Consider the following 26,040-nt stretch of genomic DNA (forward strand, 5'->3'; position numbering starts at 1 on the left):
AAAAAGTCTATATTCCCTGACAAGGAAAAAATCAAGAAAAAAAATTCAAAAGAAAAGAAATATCATCCAAAATGGGGAAGAAAATTTAAAGAAAAAGGAATAATTTAAAAGGAAATGCCACACAAGGGGCATTTGGGTTTTTGAGCCTCAAAATTCCTTTCTTTTTATACCCAGTCCTAAGCCTACCCATAAAAGTCCTCCTAAGTACCGTACGAGAAGTCAAGGAAGATAACAAAGCATGATCAGACAGCAACTCCAGAAGTGCAGAGGAGAAAAAGATAAAAAAATGATGAAGCCTGCTAAGTTGAAAACCCGAAAAGGGCGACTTAGGCAAAAATTAAGGCAAGCTCGCAAGGTTGAAAATCTGAAAGGACAACTTTGGCAACAATCAGAGCAAAAAAAAAAAGAGAAGAGCTCGCTAGATCGAAAACCTGAAAAGGCGATCTAGGCAAAAGCTAGAGCAAGCTCACTAGATTGAAAACCTGAAAAGGCGATCTAGGCAAAAGTTAGAGCAACAAAGAAAAACAGAAGAAAATTCCAAGCTGAGAGCGGTCCGAGCTGAAACATCAGAAGTCCGAATAATCAATTCAATACTTAGCTTAAACCAGGCATAGACTCAGAAGCCACAAGTAACTTGTCTACGATCGATCTGAAAATGTTTACTTCCCCAAGTGAACCAAGGGAGATAAAGGTGAATTCTATGATGAGTCTCGAAAGGAAATAATTTTGTACTCTTGAGCCTGACTCAAAACCTTTAATAAAATTAATCAAAATTAAAAAGTTGAGTCTTTATTGCGCTTGTGGTAATCAATTATTTCAAACCTTCATACAAGGGGCATTTTCTTTCTTTTTTTAATGTAACTTTTCCCCTTATACTAGGGGCATTTTTTTATGATGTGTTCAATTATTTTCAAGGCCATGGTCATTGTCAAACTAGAGGCATATTGCTTTTGAGCAATGTTAATCCTAAAAAATAATGAGAACCCCAAATTTAAGGTAACCCTCTTGATAACAGTTTTTCAAAAAACTCTTGAGGTTCGAAAGAAATAAAAATTCGGGTTTTAAAACTTTTTGATAAATCCTTGAGGTTCAAACAAAAGCATTTCGGATCTCACATAGGAGATATAACATTCTTTCGTTCTCCAGATTCTTTTCCAGATTCAATCATTCTTGGAATCAATCATTTCTCTTCCAGATTCATTATCTTCCAGATTTATTCGTTCCCCGATTCGTTCTAATCAATTTTCTCCAAAATTCATTCATTCCTTTGCCAGTTTTGCTCAGCCTCCGCCAAGGGTTATCTTGGATTTTGTTCAGTCTCCGCCAAGGTTATCTTGGATTTTGCTCAGTTGCCGCCAAGGGTTATCTTGGATTTTGCTCAGTCTCCGCCAAGGGTTATCTTGGATTTTGCTCAGTTGCCGCCAAGGGTTATCTTGGATTTTGCTCAGTCTCCGCCAAGGGTTAACTTGGATTTTGCTCAGTTGCCGCCAAGGGTTATCTTGGATTTTGCTCAGTTGCCGCCAAGGGTTATCTTGGATTTTGCTCAGTCTCCGCCAAGGGTTATCTTGGATTTTGCTCAGTCTCCGCCAAGGGTTATCTTGGATTTTGCTTAGTCTCCGCCAAGGGTTAACTTGGATTTTGCTCAGTTGCCGCCAAGGGTTATCTTAGATTTTGCTCAGTTGCCGCCAAGGGTTATCTTGGATTTTGCTCAGTCTCCGCCAAGGGTTATCTTGGATTTTGCTCAGTTGCCGCCAAGGGTTATCTTGGATTTTGCTCAGTTTCCGCTGCTCAGTTGCCGCCAAGGGTTATCTTGGATTTTGCTCAGTTGCCGCCAAGGGTTATCTTGGATTTTGCTCAGTTTCCGCCAAGGGTTATCTTGGATTTTGCTCAGTTGCCGCCAAGGGTTATCTTGGATTTTGCTCAGTCTCCGCCAAGGGTTATCTTGGATTTTGCTCAGTTGCCGCCAAGGGTTATCTTGGATTTTGCTCAGTCTCCGCCAAGGGTTATCTTGGATTTTGCTCAGTTGCCGCCAAGGGTTATCTTGGATTTTGCTCAGTTGCCGCCAAGGGTTATCTTGGATTTTGCTCAGTCTCCGCCAAGGGTTATCTTGGATTTTGCTCAGTCTCCGCCAAGGGTTATCTTGGATTTTGCTCAGTCTCCGCCAAGGGTTATCTTGGATTTTGCTCAGTTGCCGCCAAGGGTTATCTTGGATTTTGCTCAGTTTCCGCCAAGGGTTAACTTGGATTATGCTCAGATACCGCCGAGGGTTTTCTCGGAACTATGCTCAGATACCGCCGAGGGTTTTCTCGGAATTATGCTCAGATACCGCCGAGGGTTTTCTCGGAATTATGCTCAGATACCGCCAAGGGTTATCTTGGCACTATGCTCAGATACCGCCGAGGGTTTTCTCGGAACTATGCTCAGATGCCGCCGAGGGTTTTCTCGGAACTATGCTCAGATACCGCCGAGGGTTTTCTCGGAATTATGCTCAGATACCGCTGAGGATTTTCTCGGAACTATGCTCAGATACCGCCGAGGGTTTTCTCGGAACTATGCTCAGGAACTATGTTCAGATTATATTCAAATTATGCTCAGTTTATATTCAAATTATGCTCAGTTTATACTCAGATTATGCTAAATTTATGCTCAGGTTTTACTCAGTTTCACATAGTGCACACACTTGCACATTTGCATTTTTTTAGTCAGGGAGAATTCTCTAAAATTCAAGGATCTGACACCGTCAGTGAGAGTTTGCGCTCAAGGACCTGACAACCTTTTGATTCGGGGAGAGCTTTACCCTCAAGGATCCGAACACCCTGACGAATTGCTAAATCAGGCTGCAAAATGAAATGTCACTAGCTTTGGCATTCAGATATCGCACTATCTACCAAAATAGATTTGCTATCTAGTTTGCTTCAACCCTCTGCCAAAGAGGGGCATCTGTAGACACCCCATTTTTGCATCCGCCTGATTAATCAACTCGTCAACCCGATCGCAAGGATTCCCAATGATGGATGTGTATTCCATTGCTTTATTTTGTTACCAGATTTGTTTCAGAAATCCAGATGAGGTATCTCGAACTGGCAAAACCTTAGAAACCACGCTACGCTAGGAAAACACAACCCCAGAAACATAGAAATCATCATCTTGCAACCAAAAAGAAGCTTCACGATAAAAATCACTAAAAATTACCAAATTACCAAATTACCCCTAACATCAAAACAACTCTAGAGCCTACATTACGCTTAGAAAAACTCTCTCGAACACATAAAATAACAAATCGGAACCAAATAAATCATTTCACCAATTTTAAAAGAATCTGACAAAATTACGAAAATGCCCCTCATAAAGTTCACAATCATTTCACATAAAAATTTTCATAAATGATACAAACCAACATTCTCATTGAATTCCTTACGAAAAATCGATTCTAAAACATCCTAGAACATTAAAAACTGACTTAAAACGTGAAAAGTCCTCTCTGGGGGTAAAATGGTAATTTCACAATTTTCATAATTAAAAAATTCGAAATTAATAAATAAAATATTAAATAATTAAATTTAAACATTAATGAAATTAATTTAAAATTTTGAACCTAAAAAATCGATCAATCGGGCTCTCAGGCAAAATCGTTGAGGGTTCGTGGGATATTTCTTTAAGGACCCCTCCATTTGGGGGTCCAAAGAATTAAAGAAATAATGGAGGGGCCTTCTCCAAAAATTTAAAGTAAATCAAGCAAGACTGAGGTCAAGGTATTAAAGTCAATCAAGTGAGACTGAAGTCAAAATTAAAGTCAATTAAGCAAGACTAAAGTCAAGATATTGAAAGTCGATCAATTAAGACTAAAGTCAAAACATTAAAAGTCAATCAAATAAGACCAAAAGTCATAATAGAATTATAATTGATTAATAACTCTATCTAATAGAGTTCTAACTTAAAAACAATTCTACCTAAAACAATTTGAATTAAAACACAATTCTACCTAAAACAATTCTAATTAAAACACAATTATACCTAAAACAAGTCAAACTAAAACACAACTCTAATTAAAAGATCTCTAATTAAACACTAACTCTATCCAAATCAACCCCTAAAAACATCTATAAATAGAGGTGCTCACACCCTATTTTCGTATAAAAATTATAAACCCTAAGAGAAGTAGGTCTAGAAGCTCCCCTAGCCCCCCATAAACCCTAGTTTTGGAGCCCCAACTCCTTAGCTAACATCCCTCCTTCAATTTTAGTCTAGAAAACACCCAAAAGCCTTCTAAAAACACCCCCAAATTCGCAACGAAATTGAAGAGTTCAGATTCAAAAACAAGGAGATACCTTGCCTCGGAGATCCGAAGTCAAATCCGGAAGCAGAACGAAGTAAGGGAGCACGGTACAAGGAGTTCTTTTTGTCAGATCTGAGGGAACCAAGTCCTTGCCATCGGAAAGGTAAACCTTTTATTTTTATTTATTTTCTTATCTAGGTTTTAGCAATGTAATTTACTTGAAAATTTAGTAGAGACCGGCTTTGGCCGGGCGGGGTTGGTGCCTAATACCTTCCAACCCCGTAACTTGATCCCCGAATTCAATTTTTTTGGTTTTAGATTAGTTTTTATCCGTTTAGAGTCATTGATCGGTTCCTAGACCGTAATAACTAGGTGGCGACTCCCAAACCTCAAGGGTCAAAAGCGGATCCGCGCACCCCGCGGATCGAGGGCGCTTTCACATAGTACAACACATTTTAAAGTCGTATGGACTTCGACCCAAAACGGACAATATTTTACTATTGTGGGCTTGGGATGTTACAAGCATGATTATGGACACCATAAAGAAAATAAAGAAAATATTTTATTATTAAAGAACTCCATGAAATCTTTAAACAAAATCTTCCTTGTCTTCCAAAATTATAATAAAAATAAAATTAAAACCTAAAGCTAAAAGATGAAGAAAGAGATTGGGAGAGGAGAGAAGGATCGAAGAGAGAGAAAAGAGAACCCAAAAACTAGAGAGTTAATGTCTTTTTATAGACAACAACTAGGGTTGTTTTGACAACAAATTTTTACCTTTTTTCATCTGAACTCCTTCGTGAAATAGAAATATCTCCCTCTCTCAATTAAAGTTCTAACTCCGTTGACCTTGCACCATTTTAATAATTGGGTCAATAGGTACATCCAAAATGGTAAAATATGATAAATTTGGAGTCTTTGACTTGTCACACGTTTTTTACTATTTCAAAGTCTAAATTAGCCTTTCCTTGTGAATACTAATTTGTTCTCCTTTGAATCAATTTTCTAATTTCACTGATATCACTTTATTTTGATAAATGAGTTAAAATTTATGGGCAAAACAGGTATAACATGGTAAATTTAGAGTGAAGGAAAATTTGATTCTATCAATCTAAGACCATTAGATCTCTTTGGTTGTACTTTGACTTTGACCTTTGAATTTGACTTTGATAGTTTTTCTACTCTTTGATTATTTAATTTCCATTTGTTTTGCCTATAAGAAATTGATACATAATTAAATCTTCAAAATTCATAAAAATACATGCAATTTTATCAGTAAAATGTAACGTATGGTGAAATTTTACTTTTAGATTAGAAATTACGGTTAAGTGCTCTATAAAATAATGGAAAAATACGCATTTTTAGACACTTAACAATAACATAAGAGTAACTTATAGCTTTATTCTTGGAGAAAATTATGGAGTTAGGTTGTGCCATGTGGTGTGGTGTGGTGTGGGGGATAGTGATGATGATGATGATGAGATTTATTTTTTTGCAAGGTTGATTATTGTTGTGACATGTGGCAAAGTGATTGAAGAAGGCCTTGACATTGGTCAATGGGCTTTAAAGTTAAAAAAGGCTTATGGACATGAATATTGGGCTTAGTGATGGGCTTGGGTATGGCTTTAGGGGTGATCCATGGGTGATGTGGCTTATGTTTTTAAATAATGGGCCTTTTTGTAAGTTGGGTTTTGAGATTGGAATTAGTTAAGGGTTGGATTGGATTTGATTAGGTTGGGATATTTTGGAAGAAAGGGCAGGCTTTGGAAGTGGTTTAGAAGTGATGGGCTTAGAATCGGATGTGGTGGGAAGAGATGGATCCCAAATTTAAAATAAAGAAATTATTTGTAAGTCCATGGGCCAATTTATTATGACAAAAAGTGAGAAATTTCAAGAATTAGATCTTTACGCCTTTGATCGATAAATTGGTAAAAAGTTCATTTTTATGGACCATCTTGAAGTGGCCCGTGCAAATTGGGGTGTTTGCACCATGCTATATTTGTGCATATGCTATATGTATAAAGTTTTGCTTAGGAGTACGTATTTATGAGGTATGCTTAGGATAAATGCATCTGGGCAATACATTATTTAGCTTTTATTCTGATAGGATGGTGATAGTTTTCACATGATTGTTATGTCGTAATATATCAGAATAACACACTAAAAGTATGAAGTATGAAGGACACAAAACATGTACACATATGATTGCATGAGGTGAGTGCATGATTATATGAAGCTTTGAGACCATGAAATTGTCTTGAAGTCAATATAAGGAACTTCAAAACATTCATGATCCATTGTTAATATCATTTTTAAAATTAGGTGAAAGTTAAAAAGTGATCCCTAAAAGAATTTTTAACAATGATTTTTCTAAAATTAAGAGTGACCATTCAGCTTTAAAATAACTTTTTTAGTTCTTGAGCCTTTTTCAAAATCAAAATCATTTGTATAGACCAAGTGGGAAATTGTTAGAAATTTGATCCATACAAAGTTTGCAGTCACGGAGGGTAAGCTACCACAAGTAAACCTATCATTTTCAAAGGGCGACGTGGTGTACCCATAATCATCAGAGAGACTCACTACATTTTTGTGTTCTGCGATTTCGGCAATGGGTTAAAATCGTGAGCCATTGCAACTATTTAAGTGGAGGATGGGGTCCCTCTCACATGCTCAAGATCATAATCCCATCACTTTAACTAGGAGAAGGGAAAGGGTTGAGCACCACTGTTGTTGGATTGAATTCACTAAAAGTTTGGATCGATTTGTACTAAACTCTATATTCAGATCTGTTCTGCATTATTTGTTTAAGCATCACAGGTATTTTTCATGAACCCATGATCTAGGTTCTTGTAGAAATTGATTTTGTTTGATCTTAAGAGCAAAGATTTGTTTCTAAAGGGTTGGAAGGTCTACATTTCCACACAAAAAAAAATTAAAAAATCAACAATCTTCTTCTTTAAGTTCTTCATTTTATTTCATTTATAATCTAACAATCCAACAAGAATGTGACAGAACTGGTATACGCACAAAAGCAACAACATGATTGAATTGTTGGATATTTCCATTTGTTTTTCATATACAAATCTATACACAATTACAAGTGAATCGATTTTCAACATTCAACACCATAAAAATATCATCATTGAACACAAAGGAAGGTTAGAATTCTTAAATAATAGATCACAAGGCATCACCATTGGGTGTCACTATCTTTAATCTTTATTTTCCTTCCACCCTTAGAACCAAGTTTTAGTATTTTGTGTCACTGCAACTTCTAGGGAAAGGGATGGCATCTTTAATATTGGTTAGGCCAGTAGCAAGGAGAACCATATGATCGAACGCAAGATTGAAGCCGGAGTGTTTCACAGTTCCATGCCTCCGTAGATCTAAATACCACTCATACTGCTCTCTTGGCAAATCAAACTCCTTCATCCTGCAAACATTGAACATGAATAGGCTTATATATAAGTTGATAAATAACGTTGATCCTGAAACATTGAATGTTCAAATTGTCTCATAATGTTCGACAATGAGTTGGAATTTATTGGTTAAGAATTAAGATCATATTTTGCATATGGAAGAGATTTATAATAGCACCCTTTTAGTGTAAAATTTATATTGCAGTCATCTTTCCTCTTACTTAATAAAATTAGGGGTAATTTTGTGGCATCGCTAAGGTTTGGTGAAATCCTAGTCATTGTCATCAATATAAAATACTTATCACAAAAATTTGGGCTCGCTTCAACCTTAGGGGAAATTTTTTTACACGGTCTTTAACCTCAAAAGTATATTCCCTCTAACCTTCAATCCTCAAGAACGAGTCTGTCTTTGAAGTGGGCAGGCCACTTCAAAATTTTAGAGGAACCTCCTCGTTACAAGACAAGTGGTTTTTTTGGTTTATTTAACAACCCTACTTTTTCATTAATATTAGGGATACCTCCTTAAAACGACACGTGTAATTCAAAGGAGGAGAGGGTTCTACCGAAATTCTGAAGCGGAATGGTCACTTAGAAGTCTTTTTCCCTCAAGAACAGTCTAGGTTTGGGGGGAAGTTGAAAATGACGAATTTTTGGAAGAAAAATTAATCATGGCAAGAGGTTGAAGACAATGGGTTTTTCTTTTCTTTCTTTTGGTTTTTGTTTGTTTGTTGGTGTGTTTGAGTGTGTGTGTGTGTGTGTGTGTGAGATCATTTAGAAGTGAGAGGATAGATGTAGATGAGAATGACATTACCTTGTGATGAGCATTTCTAGGCGCTCCTCCCTTTGACTACCTCTAATCAAAGTTCCAACCTAGAAAACAATAAGTCATTCGCATTATAGGGATAAATATTATTATTTTTAAATAGAAATATACAAACATTTCAAAATTTACCTTTGGAACAATTACATCGATTGTGGCAACAGTTTTCCCATCATCGTTAAGGCGTGCAAAAAAGGGCTTGATTTCTTTTGGATAATTGTATATAATTACAGGCCTTCCATACATCTTGTCAGCTAAGTAACTGTCATTTTTATAAAGAGCAAGTAAATACCTAAACAAGAATGATGGTAGTTCACAATTTCAATGTATAGCAAATAAAAACAATTTCGTGGAAAGATAAAAGTAAAGTGGAACGACTCATATTGTGTCATGTACGGAACGATATGCAGTATAGTAGTAAGATTAGTTTATGAGATTAGGATTAGGATTAAGATTAGGAAATTGATTTGGATTTTTTAATTCGGTTGGTTTAGGGTTTGCGCTAGAAATAAGGAAATCTATGGGATTTAAAAAATCAATTAGAAATATTAAAAGAATCCTCTGGATTTAGGAGATCAATAATCTCGAACTGGTCTAGGAGACCTGGCTACCTTAAACCAACCTGTTGAGTGTATATTTTCCTCCCCTCTCGGGTGTGATACCCTAGTTAAGCCTCGCTTATTATATTCATAGTTCTCCCCCTCTCCAACAGATCAGTCTTTTGGAGTAGTTGGTTAGTTAACATGGTATCAAAGCACTAGGTTCGTATAGGTCACAAGTTCGATTTTCCACCCTTATGGGTGAGGGGTAGTGTTGAATGTATCTTTTCCTCCACTCTCAGGTGTGTGAGACATACCCTACTTAAGCCTCGTGACCCTCTTATTCATAGTTCTCCCCCTCTCCAAAAGATCGGTCTTTTGAGTAGTTGGTGGTTAACATAACCATCTTCATCCCTATTTCTTTCTCTTTTTTTTTTGTTTATTAGCAATACATATTTTTGTTGCTTAATCTAATGTGTTTCAAATGCCACAGATTGCAAGAACTCAAGCAACTATGCATACTAAATGTCACTATGGACATACATACCTTTCATGTTCTTCACTCAAAGCTATACCCCATTCAAGTTTTGCTTCAAATGTCTTATCTGTAATCTGTTTGAGCAATTTTTCACAGTTGTGAGTTACAATTGGATTAAAATTATTATATCTTGGAAACTTGGATAGCAACTTTTTTACCTTCTTCAAAAGCTCTACTGCTTCTGTATAGGTTATCTTTTCAAATGAGCTTGATGTCATTGATTGAAGACGATCAATAGCTGTGTTGTCTATTCTTTTTGACATAAATTTCATATCTTCCAAACAATTTTCCAAAACCCATTGACAGAGAAATTTCAAGTAGTCGACCGCACAGTTCATGACATCCTATAAGTGTGACAAGCAACAATATTTCAATAAGTGCCATAAACCTTCATCTTTACTATTATAATGAGAGAAGGTGGAGTAGAAGTGGTTCAACACGAATATTTGGATTCCAAAAATGCCCCCACCTTATCATTTAAACTTATTATAGTCAGAGTCATTTTGGTCAAAAGCAAAGAAAATTGAATCCCACGGCCCTAAAATTGTGTTGGTAAGTTTTTAAAAAACATCCTTTTTACTATGTAATCTTCAAAACTACCCTTTTAACTAATATTTTCAATTACAAAACAAGGATATCATGCCTTTTTGCTTGTTACATAACTATATATATATATATATATATATATATATATATATATATATTTGTCTATAACTCTATCCTAATTTGGTGTACTATATAATTTTATTAATTGGTGTCTAACAATAAAAAAATGACATGACAAAGCAAGATCTCTTAAGATAACAAATCAATTATTTGGAGAAAATTTCAGAAACTGTGCAAGTATGTTCAACAAGTTTGTAAGCATTGTCAAGCCATTAAAAAAACAACAAAAAAGAGAAAAAAACGAGATGTAATCGATCTCTTTGAATTCCTTGTCCATTTTCTTCTGATCTTCTATAATCCCTCAACGTGTCATGGAGAAGAATATAAGTGAAAGGATTGAGTAGCATACAAGAAATTAAGAATGAAGAAACCACACAAACTAAAAGCACATACATACCTCTAAGTCCGCAAAAGCTATTTCGAGCTCAACCATCCACAACTCTGCCAAATTCTTTGTAGACTTTAATTTCTCTGCTCGAAATGTCGGTCCAAATGTGTAGACACTTCCAAGAGCAGAAGCATAGCTTTCAAGGTGAAGCTGACCCGAAACCGTTAGATACATTTGGTGAGAAAAGAAATCTTTAGAAGAGTCCACATTTCCAGACTTGGACGAAATTCCAGAATTCGATGTTTCTCTTGCTTCCAACTGTAAGGCTAGCTCATTTGCCTTCTGGAGATCCTGAAGTGCGAGAACCAAAGATTGCTTATTACTATCACTTCGCTTCAACTCTTCAATTTTACTACTTTTCTCCTCAATGGCAGCCTTAACAACTGCAAGGTTGATATCTCTATTATCATCCATTGAATTTGATGTTTCTCTTGCTTCCAACTGTAAGGCTAGCTCATTTGCCTTCTGGAGATCCTGAAGTGCGAGATCCACAGCCTCCTTATTACTATCACTTCGCTTTAACTCTTCAATTTTACTACTTTTCTCCTTAATGGCAGCCTTAACAACTGCAAGCTTGATAGCTCTATTATCCTCCATTGAATTTGATTCCTCTTTCTCATCTTTTCCAATAAGAGTTGTGACTTGGAACTTCTCACTAGAACCTTTAGCATCGGTGCTAGTAATAATGGGTGTGTGCACGTAAAGGAACTCATGGCTTTGGAAGAATGCATGAGTAGCCTGAGTCAAGGAACTTCGGATACGAGTAACAGATCCTACCTACAATATTGACAAAGCACGTAAAAGATTATTTTCATTTTATCATAGAACACATAATTTACAATATCAGAATGCATCTGTTGATATGTATTGGTACCAGCCAAGACCTATACGAAACATTGAATGTTTCGATAACGTATCGGTTACAAGGGTGGCCCCAGGATTTTCTTGTAAATTGGGCAAGATATAGTTGCCCGGTAAGATTGAAGAACAAGAAGATGAGTGGTTTTGAGGAGAAAATTCAAAGATTTTTCATCAAAAGGTTGAAGACAAAGACATTTAGGCCACTTCTAATTAGTCTATGACAGAAGACCTAAGTCAAGGGGCAATGTCATCGATGGGGGGGGGGGTGGGGGCAACTACCTAATATTAATCAAATAGAGGGTGTTCTAATAAACCCAAAAGTTTGAGTGGGGTGTGGGAACGGGGGCAACTGCCAAAAGTTTCCTAGGGCAAACTCAAAATATATCAAATTAGCAGAAGGACAATGTGATTTTTACGAATTTTTGTGAGGGGAAAGTGCCCACACTGTAAATCTGCCCCTAATCAGGTATCCATCGGAATGTATCAAATATATCAGCCAATACGATATCAATTTTTTCATTAACCTAAACATTCAATCGATGCGATATTTAAGCCTTGATTGAACATATAGATATTAAGGACTCAACATTACCCCAGAATTATCCCATAATATCAGGATTACAGGTAAAGTTAATGGAAGTAAATAACATAAAAACAAGAAATATCAGCCTTCAGCAATTAAAGAATGGATCGGTCTCCCCTATTTAACGATTGATTTTCCATTAGAAAATCAGGGTCTTCTCAAGAAATAAAAGGAAAAAAAAATTGATTTTTCTCTAGAAATTGGCATGATAGAGAAGAAGAGGTTATTGAGAATCCGGAATTCCATCATTAAAGGTAATAACGGATCCATAAAGAATAGAACAAAGAGGAGAAGGTGAGTCTAAAGATTAAAAATTCTAATCACATTAATAGTTATCGCTAATGTTCCTTGTAACAATTACCCATAAATCTCTAACAGTTAAATGTTTGTTAATAGTAATCAATCCTAAATAGATCCTGGATTCATTTATGATTAGAATAACGATTTATTCTGCTTAAACTAGGACCATAATCGAACTCTACAAAAATAAAAATTTCTATTACCCAAAATGTTATTAAAATTTACAATTTCAAAATACTTAATAGTGGTAATAAAAATGCGAACAATTAAATCAAAATTGGATAAGAAATTACCGTAGTTGTTCGTGGACGAAGATGTGAATAATTCCTTAGATCTTCCAAAGGTAATCTTGTCTTTGATAATGGATACTCTGCATAATCAACTGTCCCCAAATGTAAAAATTTTCTCCACTTTAAGTTCTATAACACACTTACCTGGTATTGATGGTTGCTTCAGAACACCTTCTACTAAGATTGAAGTTCCAGTAGGAGTCAATTGACTGAGAGGAGAAATAGAGACATGTACCACAACCTGAAACAAGTTACAAGCACAAAAGTTAGGATAATTTTTAATTGGGTGATTTACCAAAACATGCACTGGAAATTGAAAAATTACCAAAATGGCACATTATTCATTTTAATTTCCCAAATCGATAATTTACCATTTTTTGAATTAAAATATTTTTGTTAAAGTGGGGAAAAATTCACTGTTTTATAAAACAAAACTTTTTTTAACTGTTTTACTGAAATTAAAACAAAGAAAGTATTTACTGTTTTATAAAATAGGAATTTTTTTTTCCACTTTAACGAAAATATTTTAATTTCAAAGATGGTAATTAATCTTTGTCAGAATCAAAATGTTTTTAAAATTTTTCAACTTTTTTCTACCATTTTAGGTGTTTTCCCTTTTTAGTTTGGGTTTAACATAACATCTAAAAAATTTGCAAAAATTAAAAATAAAAGTTTGCTTTGTTCTTCTTATCTGTCTTTGTTTCTTATGTTATACTGATTTAAACCATTATTTTTGGGAATTTTGAATTTCCCCAAACTCCATCCAATCATGGTGAAATTCCTTTAGGGTCTATATGATTGGATGGGAATTTTGTAGGAAAAATAATTTTCTCAGAAAAATGAGAAATGCTAGTAGTATTATGATTGATGCATTTTTCGTGGGAAAACCAAGTTCATTGAAAAATAGTTTTCTTATCTTTCCAGGAAAATATTCTCTGACTGTACCACCTAGGAAAATGATTTTCTTGTCAAAAGACAGGAAAATCTTAATGTTATTCTCTAGCAATTACCTCCACACCTAAAATGCTAGAAAAAAACCGACTTCCTTTTTTACTTGACATTTTCCTTTGGGGTAGTCAACACAAACAAACATTTTCTCCAAAATCCTTTTTCTCAAGAAATTGATTTTCTTGATAAAATGTTTTCTCCATAATTATACACACCCAACATGTAAAGTAAGGATTACAACAAACAAGAAGAGGTGGTTAATCACTTGCAGGGCTCAAAAATAGCTAATAAAACCCAATTCAACAGAAGACCTACACTTAATTTTCATGAAATTAATCATAATTTCTATAAATAAACATTCTTCCATACCAAAAATAAAATAAAAATTCAAATCATCCCACTAAGCAGAGTCATTAATTTGAAAAAAAAAAAAATTCTAAGAAGTTTGATTAAATTGAATTGTACCTGAAGATTTGGAACACAAGACCCATCATTGACTTGCAAGTAAGCAATTTCAGGTAAAGAAGGCTTAGTAGCAGGAACAGAATCCAACTTGGGTCGAAGAGGACGGCCACCGCTTCCACTCAAAACATTAAAAATCGAACGAAAGAGAGGGATTCGAGACTGAAGAATTTCAACACAGCTAACATCTTTTTCGGTAGATGTTCTTTTGGGTGGTTGAGGAAGATCTTTTGTTTGTTCTTTAGAGGATTTCACCCATCCTCCAATCACAATTGTCTCCCCAATCAAACCCAAACCACCATCGCTTCGACCCAATATCGTTTTCAAAACAACTCGCTTCGAGTATTTCGATTGAGTTATTATTACGCGGTTTTCGACTCCAAGTCCTTCTTCTGTAGCCATTTTTGGATTTGAAACAAAACAAAGTAACGAACAAGAAGAAAAAAGTTTGGGTATTTGTTGTTGTTGTTGTGTTTAGGTTTTGGATTAAATGGAGAGGAGAATTGGAGATTGAATTTAAAGAGATTTAGGTTAGGATGGATGCTTTGCTTGGGAAGTATTTCTAAGGGATTGAAGAGAGAGAAAGAAGAAGATGATGAGATGGAGGGGAAGGTTTGGTGAAGAAGGAAAAGGATTGTCTTTGAGTTGGGTCATCTCTAGTTGTGGGATTGGAGATGAGGTTTGGAAAAAAGAAGAAGAGAGAGAGAGGTAAGGTTTGGAATTCTTGAACGTTGGGGCATTTGAAAAAGGAATTTATTTAAACTTTCAAAAAAAAAAAAGGACTTTCTGCCTTGCAACGTCGGCAGCCGTCACCGGGTCACTCCAAGGTTTCAAAACTCGTCTTAAACCGAGTTGGACAAAAAATAACAAAAACTCGGCCGAGTCAACTAAGTTTAATTTTTTAAGATATAAACAAAGAATTTCTTAAGTTATTATGGAAGTTTTTGAAAATTCGCTGTGTTACATTTCTTGATAAACGTATCTTATAGTGGTGCTATAACAAAATGCCTTATCTTAGTCAACACTCGTAACATTTTCGATATAAGCATCATTGCTACTTCCAATACTTGGGGGGCCGTTTATGTTTTTTAAATAAATATTTGCAACAAATACTTATTTATTGAATTTTTTTTTCAAAAATTTCCTTACTTCATCAAGTTTACTAGTTAATGAATCTTGGAACAGAATACACATCTTTTAAAAAGATAAAATACCTGTAATACCCTTAATTCTTTAAACTAATACATGTTCTATCATTTCTCCTCTCACCATCGGAAAACATGAAGAAGATATAATCAATATTTAATTGAAAAAACTGAGTGTATCATAGGTATTTATGCATTTACAATGATGTGATTCCCGCTACGAGGTTTGTTAAGTAAGAAAATCTCTTTCCATAGTAAGTTTTTAAGGAAAGTTTGGTGACAGCGTCAATTTGTAGTATCCAAAAAATGATCCGATGGCAAATTGTTGTAGAGGATAAAATTTTAAGAATTTTAAAAATTAATATTTTTTTAAAGTAAATTTTCATCATTGTGCTTTGTTTTAAATTTTGGAATTTGGTAGCTGTTGTTCTCAGCACCTTGCATCAAGCTCCAAAAAGATGTTTGTTTTTTTTTCTCAGAAATTAAGTTTTGGTGTTGGATTGCCAAGGGGATGATCCATGTGGACCTCCTTAGTAACATTTGAAATCTTACTAACTTATCCAGGATAGCTAGATTCTCCCTCCATGGTTTGTTCTGTAACAACTTTGGTAAAGTAAGGAATTTTTTATAATAAAAATGCAACAAATAAGTCCGTCAATTAAATATCTCTTTTCTAAAAGACTTTTGGACACGCTTATGAGTTGATTGACCAGCTTGGGAATTGGGAGGTGCTTTAATCTTTTGGAAGTCTTTTTGATTGGTTTAAAGTATTTTAATTTTAAAATTAATTGAATGGGCTAGGGCCCACATGGATGGTTCGACAATAGATTGAGTGTTTTGATTTTTTTTAAACTCTTTAGACTAGTTTTGACTAAGAGTCCAGGGTTGGGATGTTGACTATGGTCAAAGATTGTTGACTTTGGATTTGAAGATCTCCTAGAATCAGTTTTAGATGCAATTTTCGATGAAAATAAGTGTTTCAAAATGTTTAGGGTATTATAGAGCTGCAACCTGGTCTGGCTGGCCGGAACACAATCTGGGCTTAACATGATTAATGAGTGAGTCTAGGCTGAGTTGTGTAGAAAATGAGTTGAGCATGGGTTGGAATATCTCAACCAACCCTCAATTCGAACAACCCAACTTAACCTGAACCCGACGCATGTATACTAACATACAAATAATTTTATAATTATTATAAGTTTTTTGTTTAACATTTTAATTCCATCTTATATTATTTTTAAGATATAAAATTTATTTATTGATTAAAATGAAATTAGTAATATTTAACTAGTCAACCGTTTCAAATTACCTAATTCATACTAACCCAAATTTAACCCGATATTAGAAGATCAAACTTGAGTTGAGCTCAGGTTAGCGAACTCAGACCTGATGGTTGGATTGAGTTGAACTCAGGTTAATGGTTTTACCACTTGGGTTAAGCTTGGGTTTACCCTCCAACCTGCCCAAGTTGCAGTCCTAAGCATTATAAGCACGAGGGCAATGTTATCAAGGGCATTTCAGTTATTTTCAAGATAATTTGACCAAAATGATAGTTTTTATGTCCAGGACTATTCCTAAGTGAAGATTATGACTCACTAGGGGCATTTTGGATGTTTAAAAAAAAAAAAACTTGGACAATATTTTAGAAATTGTTCGGTTTGACTCTAAGCGGTCCTTTCCAATTCTTGGGGAGTGTTTTGAATGGATTTAAAGTTAAAAGATGGTGGTAAAAGGGCACCAAAGGAATGTTGGTTAAAAGATATTTATTTATCTAATGGATGATTATTGTTTAGAAGATGATTCCCAAGGAAATTGGACCTTTGGAACTATTTTGTCATATATTTATTGGTAATTGAGAAACATTTTTCTTACTAACATAGTTAAGATCTTAAGTCTTACTAAGGGTCGTTTTTTTCTCAAATGGATTACTATATTGGCAATAAGGCACCACAACCCTCTAGGTTTCATGGAAAAACTCATATTCAATTTATTTTTATTTTTAAATAATTTCCTTTGACTTGATCTAAGGTTTTGAAAATGAATAGCTACTGAACTTCTATATAACTTTCAAATTACCAAAGATTTCACATAGTATTTTTAGTCAAAAAATCAATCTGATTTATTTCGTACCATTCACTCAATGAGAAATTGGGTCAAATTATGCATGATCAAATCTATGGGACTCAACAAATGATGGAAGGAAATAAAAAGAAAAGAAATGAAAAGAAAATAGAATTTCAAAATAAATAAAAATTAAAAAATTCAATATAAAATTAAGTAGAAAAAAAGAATCTAGCTTCCAAATAAACAAATTAAAACTCAAAAAGGATCTTTCTACTTCTCAAAGAATGAAGGGCAAATGGATTGATTGAGGAAGATCTCTCGTTCAAAGAATTAAAATTCAATGGTAAAAAATAAATTTTTTTTTTTTTTTCAAAATTCATTGAATTTTGTCCTCTACAACCCTGAAGCATTGTATCATGGTTTTGGATGCCACAAGTTGAGCCCAATGTAGCGAGGGTGAAATCCTTATTAACTTAGTAAGGCTAGTTGAACAATTCGTAATTTTATGAAAAAGTGATTTTTATTTTTTATTTTTATTTAGAAATTTTGTGGGTGATCCTAGGGATTGTTTCAAATTTAAAAAAAGTGACTCATAGACATAAAATGTCTTATCATCTCAAAAAGATTTAGAAAAGTAACGATATAACTTTCAAATCAATTCCCATCATTGGGAAACTAGTACGTCAAGGTGACAAGTTGATAAATAAAGTAAGTACGAAAATGAAATGTTTATAGGCACTAATTGGTTATAAACTAAGTATGTAAAACAAGGACACTCCAATCTAACCCTAGAACCCAAAAAAAAAAAAAAATTTGACTCAAGAATCCCTATCGAGAGGAAGAATATCAATCTCATTAGGATCAAGGCTCCTACAATTATCAGCAAGAATATATATTGATGTTTTATATTGAGTTACTAGACTGACATACCACATATCCCTAAGTATTAATACATGTTAGGGAAATTACTTAAAGGACCCACCCTCATGGAGGAACTTCTTTCTAAATAGTCCCTAAGTTTTGGGTGGTATCTTAATAATCCATTTAATTAATTTTGTTTTTCTTAACACTCTCTGCACCTCATCCCTCACATTTCTCATGATTGAATGTCTTAACTATTCAACCTCATTGTTCATCCAAAAAATAAAAATTTTGACATCTCAATCGAGTTTCAAAGATTCTATTCCGATGGAAAGAATTTAAGAAAGAATAAGTCATTTTCAAGGATGTTTTCAAATATTTTGAACATGTATGTAAAAAAATTAGAATTTTTTATTTTAATTTTTTTATCTTAGTTTTTGGATGAAAATTAATCAAGAAGAGTTCTTTTGGGTTGAAATCATTTAAACAAGTCGTTATCTCAAGTTTTTAGTCAATATTTCTATGTATTTTAGTCAAAAATAAAAAATGAGTGGGTTTTACTAGTGTCTAGTTCACCACTTTTTATTTAAAAAGTGGTGAAATTTGTTAGACAAAGTAGAAAGAAAAGAGAGATTCATTTGCATTAGAAAATCCTAAGCAATTACAAGAAGAGAATAGGCTTATATAAGAATATCCAAAAAGAAAGGAAAAGATAGAAATACCCTTAACCTCTTAACATATACAATAACATCCTTCCTCAAACTCATGATGTGACAGTAAGAAGAATCTAGAGTTTGTCAAGAAGAAAACAAAAACATTGAATGGTGTGAGATTTCATAAAGAAATTAGCCAACTACAAGGATGAAGAGATGAAAGACAAGGTGATGGTGTGATGTTGAAGATGATGACGGGTAAGATGATAGTCAATCTCTATATATTTGGTGCGTTCATGAAACATAGAGTTGTGGACCATTTGGATCGCATTCCTATAATCACAATACATAGGAGTAGGGTCAAATAGAGGTATATTTGTAACAATCAGATTCTTGAGATAGTATTGATTGCCACGTGATTTGGAGTCTCTACAATTCATTGAGTTAACTGGGTGTGAATGGTCACCCGATTTGAATTTTGATTTTAAAGTTATTTTTTTTCTTGATGAGTTGACTTCAAGGAAGATATAAGAATTAAAGTTTCGAGTTCAGATGTTCAATTATGGCTCAGGGACTGTTTTAGACACCTCGACTCACCCGTTAAACGATTACTTGCTTAACGTCACTCACTTTTTAGACTTACATGATTTTTACTATTTTTTTTATTTCTTCGATATTTACCTTTTATGTACAGTGGATTGGGTCAGACTTAGGTGAACCAAAAGTATTTGATCCACTTGTGGTTTGAGGACTTCTAGCACATGCTCCCACACTATTTTTAGTCACTCGCCCAGTTAGCGAATCGAATCCATGATTTAACTGAGTTTAACTCAATCATGTGTGTACAATTGTGATTTGAAAGTTTATTGAGATTTGGAAATATGAGGTGAGTTGACTCATGATTATTCCAAAGAATTGAGTTGAGAGAACTTAACAAAAATCAGATTCATGAAATTTGATATTTTAATACAACATGTGAAAGAGTTGACTCAATTAGTAGAAATTTTACAATCAGAACCATAGGCCCGGAATTTAACTCATGAACTATGATTCACCACAATTAATGGTTCAATTCAATGAGTCAGAAACTCATTTCAAAGGCTAAGACCTTCATGCAATGGGTCTAATTAGTCTAACTAACTTAATAGATTTTTCAAAACCTTCCTAAGGGGTAAAGGCTCACATGGGTTCCACATTAGCAATCCAATATCACAGCCATCTAAACTTTGTGAAAATAGTAACAAAAATAGAAAAAAAAAAAAAAAAAAAAACCACTTTTGCTTTTAAAGATGTACGGCTACAGAACTTCCCCACAAAACTCCCAAATTAAAATTAATTTCAATTGTAAAAAATATAAGAATTTAATCCTTTACTAGCTAGTTATGACAGATCATGCTTTTGGTGTGTCAATGTAACTCAATAACCCTTAGTGGCTTGGAATCTTTCCTAGTTAGTAGGACTAGTCTGACTGCATGCGCATGTATAATAGCCATTGAAAAAATCAATTTCTTTAACTTCTTGTACACTCTCAGTGCATATGAGATTATATGTTTTCCATTCCATATCAAATTCAGGTAAGATTTTTCACAGTCATTGGTCTAACACAAATTACACAACTTAACTACTACTGACCATAATTATTTTATTTTTTTTAATTATTAATTTTTTAATTTTGAGAATATTTTAATAATAATACAATTTGGAGTTTGGACACATACTTATAATTGTTCATAGGGTTTTTCGACCTTCAGAGTTCATTTTTGAAGTTATTTTCAATGAAAAATGACTATTTGAGATTAAATGTCACATGCTCTCTTCAAATTGTTATTTTTGCATCATTTTCTCTTTTCTCAATCATCATCTCTTTTTTTTATCTCTGAGAACCTCAGACTCTTTAATCGTGTAATTCAGTTGCCCCTATTTGCAAAAGTTGCTTGCAATAAATTGTAAAGACTGTATACAACTCAAAATTGCACAACTTTCTCCTTTAGACCCAAGACGTGCTTAGATGTTACATGTAGATTAAACTCATTTTGGAGTATGTAGTAGTTTATACTCTTTTTGAAGTGTACAGTAGTTTCAATTCATCTCGGAGCATGTACAATAGTTTAGACTCTTTTCAGAGATTTCAGTAGTTTAAATTCAGTACAGAGTCATCTCACATTGGAATTTTGAGATTCTTGTATTCTGAAGAAAACAATCAATCGTAACCTGATAAAGTGCTTGATTATTTAAGAACAATGAAGGCTTCTGTGAAGATACTCTTTTTCAAAGTACACTAATGGCAAAATTTTAAAGGATAGTTTATACTCTTTATGGAGTGCTCTGGACTACTCATGCAATTCAAACTTTTCTTTGCAATATCTCACAATTCATTATCAAAGACTATGCACTCTAAAAAAATTGATCAACTAATATTCTGCATGGGTTAGTACTTTGTAAAATATCATGTTATTTTTAGAATGTAAAAAAGAAAAATGAAGAAAATTTGAAAAAAAAAAGCTTTTTGTTTATTTTTGAAAAACTAATTTTCTCTAAAATCACAAGTTTAAGTGGTTTAGTCATTTAATGAGATTATATCCCATGATATCTTTTAGGATTTTTTAGAATCATTCCCGATCTATTGTGAAATTTCGAGTATAACTTAAGACCTTTTTGCTTCTCACATTTTTTGGGGGCTTCAAAAACCTTTGCCTAGGTTGCCCTTTCAAGTTTTTGACTTAGCAAACTCATATTTTTTCCTTAACTTTAGCCTAGACCGTCCTTTCAGGTTTTCAATTTAGTAAGCTTTTCATTTTCTACTTCAAGTAACGGGATCTCACCATTATTATTGCATTGAACATTGATCAAGATTGCTGAGCAAACATGTTGAGGAAATATCCTTAAAACTATTTTTCGATCAGATATGACTTAAAACAAGGACGAAATGTGACTTGGGTTGGGCTTGAAACAATGGTAATAAGGCTCGATAATTATTGTTAAACATGGTCAAATGGGTTGGACTAGGGATGTTCTTTATTTCGTTTTAAGGAACTTTCAATTTTTTCTTTATTTTTTTGTTCACAGTTTATACTCATGTAGGCTAAGAGTTACAAATTTTTTATTTTATTTTGTTTTGTTGTTCATGATTTATTACAACTTTTTTGTTTTTGTTTCTATTTTTATTTTTTTGTCATTCATAATTATACTCTTGTAGGTCAGGAGTTGCAACTTTTTTTTTCTTCGTCGTTAATAATGTATACTTGGTACAAGCCAAAAATATTATAGATATGTCCAAATTGGAAGTAAAATGCCTCAATTAGAAGTGATAAAGAAAATTTAAGGCTCAAAATAGGTAAACTAGTGGTAAAAGAGTATCAGGGTAATGGAAAGATGGTCTCTTATCCTTTTCAAGTTTAGTACTTAAGAATAATACCACTTTATTATTACTGCATTGATTGGTTGTGTAAACACCTCCTTTTTGCATCCGCTTGATTCAACAATCTTTCACCCAATTGATATGGATTTCTAATGATGAACGTAAAATATGTGAAAAGTCAAAATTTTGTAAGATGCATTTTCCCAATTTTCTCCAACCCCTTCCCAATCTTCGTGATTTTATTTTCCCTATCTTGGCATGCTCGAAAGAGAAATTATGCATGCTTAGGATTGCTACATTCTACACTTGATTTAGAAAGCACATACGTCTAGGTTCGCCAAAAATTTCGATGACATAGAAACCTTATCACGTTAAGAAAATGGGACCTCGGGATTTAGAAACAATCACATTGGAACACAAAGAAGCTGCTCACCAAAATTCATGAAAATTGACAAAATAGTCCTGACGATCGATCCACATTTAAAAATCTCATTACATAAAGAGAATACCCCTGAAATTTGGAATATACTTAGAAACTCATACTCTTAGGAAAACTATAGTTTTCATATGAAATGATGAAGTTTCACATAAAATGACAAGATTTTTTGCATAAAATGACGACCTCCAACCACGTGAAATAATTAAATTTAGGAAGTTCAAATATTAATTCGAATATTAAAGTCTTAAAATAAAATTTAAATAAAAAAATCAAAATTTACTCATTACACTAGGAGAATACCCCTTGAATTTGGAACAACCCCTATTATTAAGAAAACTGTAATTTTCACATGAAATGATGAATTTTCACATAAAATGATAAGATTTTTCGCATAAAATGACGACTTCCAACCATGTGAAATAATTAAATTTAAGAAATTCAAATATTAATTTGAATATTAAAGTCTCAAAATAAAATTTAAAAAAATTTAAAATTTACTCATTACACTAGGAGAATACCCTTGGAATTTGGAACAACCCATACTCATAGAAAAACTGTAATTCTCACGTGAAATGATGAATTTCCACATGAAATGACAAGATTTTTTGCCTAAAATGAGAACCTCCTAGCATGTGTAATAATTAAATCTAAGAAATTAAATATTAATTTGAATATTAAAGCCTCAAAACGAAATTTAAAAAAATTCAAAATTTATAATGAAACCCTCCTCAGTTAAATTTTAAGTTTTTACTTAATGCATCCCAATTTAAGAAAACATTAAACAAAAGACGGAATACTAATAGCACTTCTTTAAATTAGATGGTCGGAATTCATTATCGACAAATTATAGAATTACAGCCTCCCATTAATTTAAAACTCAAATGAATCGTTAGAAAAAAAAAATCAACCCATCAATGCAAAATTAAGAACTATCAAACCAATAAATCCCATAAAAAATTGATTATCCACTCGATTCAATAAATCTTAAATTTTTTATCAATCAAACCAATCAAGGTTGATAAATTGCTCATATAAAAAATAAATCGAACTAATTTAATTTTTAAATTTTGAAATCAAACTAATCATCAATTCAAAAACTCACATGAACTACCAATCGATTTTAATATGTCATTACTTAAGAGCAAATTTGAATCAATTAATACAAAATTAAGTTAATTAAATCGATCAAATTAAAATCTAAAGTAAGCTGGCCAATCTAACCAATTAAACTCTAATTGATCAATCTCATATGATCATAAAATCTCGAAGTCATCTAATAGACAAATTAAAATTAATTTCTGATTAATTACATCAATCGAGACAATAAACAAACTCCAAACTGATCAAGACTATTTTATCCTTCAAATATTTAATGGTCAAACCAATTAACAAATCAAACCGGGATCAAGAAGAAAATGTGAGGTGTGTGGGATCATACCCCCATTCCCACACGTGAATAAGAAAAATGAAACAAAAAAAACTCTCTAATCTCTTGGTTCTCCAAAAAATGAAGGTGCAAGCAAAACAATTGTCGAAAGATCCAACATAAGATCACATTTTTAGAATGTGAAAAATAGAAAGAAAATAATCTCTTGCGCATGAAAAAAAATTTAAATTTTGAAAACTTAAGTTGTATTTAACCATGACCAAACTTAGGAAAAGGAACACAAATAATGATCAAGAAAAAAAGAGAAAAAATGATCAAACAAAAGAAAAAAAATAAAGTGGAGGAAAAAGACGATGCACTTACCTCCTTCAAGGGCAGTAGTTGAACAACCCTATCTTCTTTTGACCAACTTTATCGCACTCTCATCTCTTTTCTCCAACACCATTAAGAAACCTCCCAGCCATCACCATTAACATCTTTATCTTCATCCTCTTAGCTTTTCAATCTCCCTCCTTCACTTTTTCTCTCCATTTGATGTTTTCTTATTAATAGTAGCCGAATAGACACACGTACTCACAACAAGTTCCCAATAACGCCCCCCGTTTATTTTTTATCACAACAATCCTCTCTCAACCATACATACTTCCATTAACTCATTAACAATAGCTACGTTTTCTAACTTTATCTTTCAGATATTCAATCACAACAATCACATTCACGACCTCCCATTTTAAGCCTTCATCTTTGTTTCACGACCTCACCTTCTACATCATTTTCCTCCAACAACCTCACAGACCATGCTATAGCTTACTTCTCTCAATCACTCTCTCTTTTAGCCACGAGTATAATCACTCTCAATTTTTTTTTTCATACTAAATTTCTATTTACACCTACATGAAATGATAGTTGTAGGCTCATGTTTCAAACTTTCGAATTTAATATAAAAGATATTCACAACAACCTCCCTCCCTCAACATTGCATAAAGATCAAAATTGATAACTTTAATAGGTTAGTTTTTCATTTTATTTTTTTAGAATAATCCTACTAATCATGTGTTCATTTTAGGTATAACGAAAAATAATGAATAATGAATCGACTTAATAAAGAAAGAATGATTTGCGTTAAAGGACATGGATGCATAAGTATCTTTTATTATCTTTCTGAATGTATTCATTAACTTTTGATGTACATTATCGCTTAAGCATCCATGTTCGAAGAAGATGAAAGGGGAGATCACGTTTATCAAATCTTAGCTCTCCTATTTGTCTCTTTCATTCCTTTCTTTGGTTACGTTTTGTTTGGTTTTATTTATTTATTTTTCTTTGCGGATCCTGAATTGTTGAAAATACCATTGCTTTTGTCATCGGACGATAAGAACTTACCTATGCATGTGTAGACATCCCATTTTTGCATTCGCTTGATTAATCAACTCGTCAACCCGATTGCAACGGTTCCTAATGATGGATGTTTATTCCAATGCTTTATTTTGTTACTAGATATGTTTCAGAAATCCGGATGAGGTATCTCGAACTGACAAAACTATAGAAATCACGCCACGCTAGAAAATATAATCCCAAAAACATAGAAATCATCATTTTTCAGACAAAAAGAAGCTTTACAATAAAAATCACTAAAAATGACCAAATTATCAAAATACCCATAATCTCAAAACATCCCTAAAGCTTACATTACGCTTAGGAAAACCCATTCGAATACATAAAATAATAAATCGAAATCAAATAAATTATTTTGTCAATTTTCACAAAATTTGACAAAATTACAAAAATGCCCCTCATAAGGTTCACGACCATTTCGCACAAAAAAATTTCATAAATGACACAAACCAATATTCTCATGAATTCCATATGAAAAATCGATCTAAAACATCCTAAACATAAAAATCGACTTAAATGCAAAAAGTCCTCTCCGATGGTAAAATAGTAATTTTATAATTTTTATAATTAAAAATTCTGAAATTAATAATTAAAACATTAATTAATGTATAGTGAAATCCTAATTAAAATTAAAGTTAATCAAGTAAG

General features: G+C 33.2%; 1 protein-coding gene across 1 annotated transcript; it reads right to left on the reverse strand.

Annotated features, from left to right (window-relative positions):
- Nucleotides 1–7,253: 7,253 nt before the first annotated feature.
- Nucleotides 7,254–14,557, reverse strand: LOC147382534 (asparagine--tRNA ligase, cytoplasmic 2-like). Its single transcript, XM_086429277.1, is given in 9 exon segments — nucleotides 7,254–7,709; nucleotides 8,507–8,565; nucleotides 8,648–8,777; nucleotides 9,602–9,666; nucleotides 9,751–9,936; nucleotides 10,656–11,423; nucleotides 12,684–12,788; nucleotides 12,790–12,921; nucleotides 14,094–14,557. Coding segments are annotated over 9 exon segments (2,028 nt in total). The 5' UTR covers nucleotides 14,493–14,557; the 3' UTR covers nucleotides 7,254–7,525.
- Between the last annotated feature and the right edge of the window lie 11,483 nt (nucleotides 14,558–26,040).

The sequence above is a fragment of the Akebia trifoliata genome, chromosome 16 (genome assembly GCF_017979445.1).
Source record: "Akebia trifoliata isolate Shusen 1 chromosome 16, ASM1797944v1, whole genome shotgun sequence".
Taxonomy (NCBI): Eukaryota; Viridiplantae; Streptophyta; class Magnoliopsida; order Ranunculales; family Lardizabalaceae; genus Akebia; species Akebia trifoliata.